This window comes from Xenia sp. Carnegie-2017, unplaced genomic scaffold (genome assembly GCF_021976095.1).
Source record: "Xenia sp. Carnegie-2017 unplaced genomic scaffold, XeniaSp_v1 HiC_scaffold_14, whole genome shotgun sequence".
Classification (NCBI taxonomy): Eukaryota; Metazoa; Cnidaria; class Anthozoa; order Malacalcyonacea; family Xeniidae; genus Xenia; species Xenia sp. Carnegie-2017.
Genome location: NW_025813447.1, coordinates 7398648 through 7402827, shown reverse-complemented (window position 1 = coordinate 7402827; position 4180 = coordinate 7398648). Strand labels below are relative to the sequence as shown.

Here is a 4180-nt window from a genome sequence, read left to right as displayed (position 1 = left end):
AACATTTCACAGTTTTGTTAATACTGTTCTGTCTGTACCATGGTATGCACACAATTTGTTGAGTGTTTTCAATTATCGTTGTTTCCGACTTTGTTTCCAATCAAAGAATGTCTTCAACATTCCATCACGTCTTTCACTAACGTGATTGCGTGATTTCTTCTTGAGACCTTTGGCCTTTGGTCTCTCTCTTTTCTTTCATCCATCTCGGAAAAGCCCTTTGATTCGAATTCAGTTTCGACTGTGTGTTTCTGTAGTAATCTTCTTTTTTTCGCACGCGAGACTTTTATTTGCTTTGTTGCATGCTTTAGGAATCATGGCGTCCTTCAATCGCTTCCAAGGATCCTGTCCTTTCCTTTCTTGCGTTGCTTGCAAGGCTACTTGAAATATCTCTTTGACGCCTTCCCAGATAAAGCTGAACATTCTTTGTACGCGAATGCATTTATTTTCCTTGCAATCTCGCGTCCTGTTGACGAACTCACTGGCACTTCGTCGTTTTTTGACCACCGCTGGCCATGAGCTGACGACAGCTGTCGACGATCCATTTTGTTTCCAACCAATATAATTGGGACGTTAGGGCAATAATTTCTTAATTCTGGTGTCCATTTCTCGTAAACGTTTTCCAGGGATTCTGGTCGGTCAATTGAGTACATAACAATAAACACCGATGCTTTTCGATACAACATTGGTCGAAATACTTCGATATCCTCTTGTACAGCGGTGTCCCAAAGTTGCAAAGATATAGGTCTCCCATTAAGTCGAACTTTCTTCGTATGACTTTCGCAGATAGTAGGCATGTATTTGCTTGGAAATTGTTTACCAAGGTAGACTTTTATAGCCGACGTTTTCCCGCTCATTCCATCACCAACAATCACGATGTCTTTCGTCATACTCTAAAAAACACAAAAATTTCTTTATAAACGTGTTTTATTTTCCTAATAGCTGTTGCAATGTTGTAAAGTCTTTGTTATCGTTCTCTAGTTTCATAATTATTCCTTTAGTTTTGGTCAGCATGATGGGAGGGCGTTGTCAGACTAAAAACGATTCGTCTCTCTTTTTGACTTTCAAAGTTGAAACAGCGGAAATATTCTTCTCAGTTACATTATCGAAACCTTCAAAACAAAACAGCATGATAGAAAACGCCAGTTTTCTTTCAACTTTTGCAAAAAAAACTCAGGTTAAAGGTCGTGATAATGAGCTTAACATTGTAGCTGAGAACATTTCCTCCTCATTCATCATCGAACACATGGCTTTGCTATTAATGTCTGTCATTTACGTCATAGATGTTTTAAAACATCTGATTTTAGTGATATATCCTATTCTTGCAGCCGATTTGATCATAATACAAGATAAAAGTGGATCAGTGACGCAACAGTGAAGCTAGGTGTTACCTTCTTGTTGAAAAAAACCATAATTTGCATGATTCGCGCTGAAAACATGTTTCTCACGAAAAATCGCTGGTTGCTTAGTATCGGCCTATAAAGACTGGACCAGCTATGTTGAAAGATTTCACAAACTAGTATAGCAACATGCATATAATTTTGAAATACCAATCAAATTATACGAAAGACATCCCACTCACCGTTTGTAGTCAAATAGGATTGAAGATATTTCTGCTGGAAGTCTTGCACCTTCTATATTCTCTCTTCTCCGTACCTTTACTTAGATGTTCACTCGACAGTGTGTTGTGTGCGTTGATGGTTTTACTCCGAATGTGCGAGTTTCTTATAATGCAGGCATTCCCCTGCTTGGGGTTTCATGTTGTGAAAACATTTCCGTAACAGATACTCCATGAACGTCATAGTTTGGCAGAACTCCGACTTTCTCTCATTTACAAAGGTCAAGTTTCCACATCTGTTTCGTTTATGATGGGTTAGTAGTTTTTTGTTCAAGATCATTTGTTAGTAGTCATCCTTTGGTTACCTCCGTCATGCGAGTGCTTGTATGGTGGCCAGTTATTCGCGGAATGCATTCGATTGAACGATAGTAGGAAGTGTAAAACTACGTAATTTTTAAATGGTTTGAAAAAAGCGCCTTCTGTTTAGTCGGGGGGGCTTTGAAACGTGATGTTATGATACTTATGATTCATTCAAGACGGTTTGGATGGCTGTATTTTTTATGGGGGACTGTATATGACTCTTAGCTACATCCCACGTATATTCATTATACGATTTTAAAGTGCATGAAACGCGTACGACTAGCATTGTTTCGTAAATTTTTCATTTTTCAACGATAGTTAATGAAGCTCCTTTTGCGAAAACATTTAGCTGAATTGCAAACAAATCATTGTGTCAAAGTGGCGTTTGAATGAAAACGAAAAGTGAACCTCGTTTCAGTTATGATTATAAAATTAACACAATGAAACGCGTGCGCTGATTGGTCTAGCATGTGCAAAACACATCTGAGCTCAAGCAGTAAAATAAATAATAACAATCATTTCAGTCAAAGAGAATCTGCAAATCGATCATTAATACATTTTAGAGGAAAAATTAAAATGTTTGTCTGTTTCGCATTATTGTTATTTTATAAAAGAAATAAAAGATGTTTTTCGTGTTTGCACTGGCTTATGCAAACCTCGGAGACGTTTGTGAGAACTCTCGAGCACGAACAACCCTCGACCTTCGGTCTCTGGCTTGCACTTATCTGCTCTCGAGTTCTCCCAAAGGTCTCCTCGGTTTGTATAAAGCCCGTGTAAACACAGTAAACATCTTTTATTTCTTAAAGTGGTTATATCACGAATTTTAGCCCCCCTTTTTTACGAGCTTAATTGAAAATTTGGATTATTTGAAGAACTATGACATGTCGCTGGACTTAAACAGATAAATATAAGTTGCTTAATTTTGCCTCCAAAGTCGGGTACTATTTGCGAATTTTTTACGACGCCATATTGATACTTGTGACGTAGATAGTTGAACACGTCTGTTTCCGTCAGTATAATATTATATTATAGAAGGTGATTTTGTTGTCGTTTTTCTTGTCTTAAAAACAAATAATGACAGTATTTTCAATAAAATATTAAAAAAAAAGTTGTCCGGAAAGTATGGCATCAAATCAGTGCTCAGATAATTCGAATTCGATGTCTGAATGCGTATCTGATTCGAGCTCGGAATCCGTGGGTTATGTCGAGCATTTAAACGACTTCGCATATGACGATGAACCGCTAGCAGGAGATGGTGATGAAGTGCATACTCCAGATGATCCCGATGGAAATCTCCCTGCGACATTAGAACAACGAAGTGATGGCGTAATTCCACTTGGTGAATGGTAAGTTGTTGTTTTCTCCTGTTTGTAATATACATAAAGTTACTTTATAAACCAGAATGCTCCCACGTTTCAGGTGTAATTGTCAATGCTGTCATACCGATTTGTTAGAAGGCGCATTAGAGTACAGATGCTGTAAGGAAATGGACCAGCTTTGCAGAAAATGACATTCGATGGCAGCATTGAGAAAATATCATGCATAACACAGCATGCCAAATTTGGGCCTTTAGTTCATGAGGCTGTCCTTGAAAACGTCGGGCCACTATTGAGAGATAGGAATGGACGTGCTTATCGCCGCCAAGCATCACAATCACTAAATATGTAAGATTGTAAATTGTATGAGAAACAATGTTATAATCAACATTGTTTCATCAACAATAATTAGTCCAACCTTTTTATTTACTTCAGGTACTTGAGAGCTGTGGCATACAGATGGTTGATGCGATGGTTTTGTGGGTCTATGGGATGGGAGAATACTGGCCTTTACCTGCTTGTGTTTACCACTTTATTCGGAAAGCATATCAAGTGGTAACACAACAGGTTATATCAGAGAGGCGATGATGGAATAGTCTTTAACTTGTGCACTGTAGAGACTGTTGACCTTCTTTTCTGAGTTTGGAATGGTCAGGATATATGCCTAGATGAAAACCAAATAGGAGATACATGGATGCACTATATAAGTTGACATGCAGTTTAATGGTTTGAAACAAGAGTAAACAATAAAAACAAATTGGTGCAACTACTGAGAGGTTAAGCTGAAAGAATTAAATGAAAGAATATCTTTTCTTCAATGTCAGTCTGGGAAAAAAGACAAAAGAAAAAATATATGAAATTAAATCATAGCATAAATGTAAAAATGGAAAATAGCAAGCCGTTCAAATGGCGAATCGTTTGCTTCCCCAGTGCATACTCAAACATGCTC

General features: G+C 37.7%; 1 protein-coding gene across 1 annotated transcript; it reads right to left on the bottom strand.

Annotated features, from left to right (window-relative positions):
• Nucleotides 1-270: 270 nt before the first annotated feature.
• On the bottom strand, nucleotides 271-1837 carry LOC124434390 (rho-related GTP-binding protein RhoC-like). Its single transcript, XM_046984281.1, has 2 exons — nucleotides 1580-1837; nucleotides 271-890 (listed from the first exon to the last, which is right to left on the bottom strand). The coding sequence occupies exon 2, from the start codon at nucleotides 885-887 to the stop codon at nucleotides 375-377; it is 513 nt and encodes a 170-aa protein (XP_046840237.1). The 5' UTR covers nucleotides 888-890; nucleotides 1580-1837; the 3' UTR covers nucleotides 271-374.
• Between the last annotated feature and the right edge of the window lie 2343 nt (nucleotides 1838-4180).

Bases quoted from the DNA above. Each gene is read 5' to 3' on its own strand.
- LOC124434390 (XM_046984281.1), bottom strand. From the start codon at position 887: ATGACGAAAGACATCGTGATTGTTGGTGATGGAATGAGCGGGAAAACG.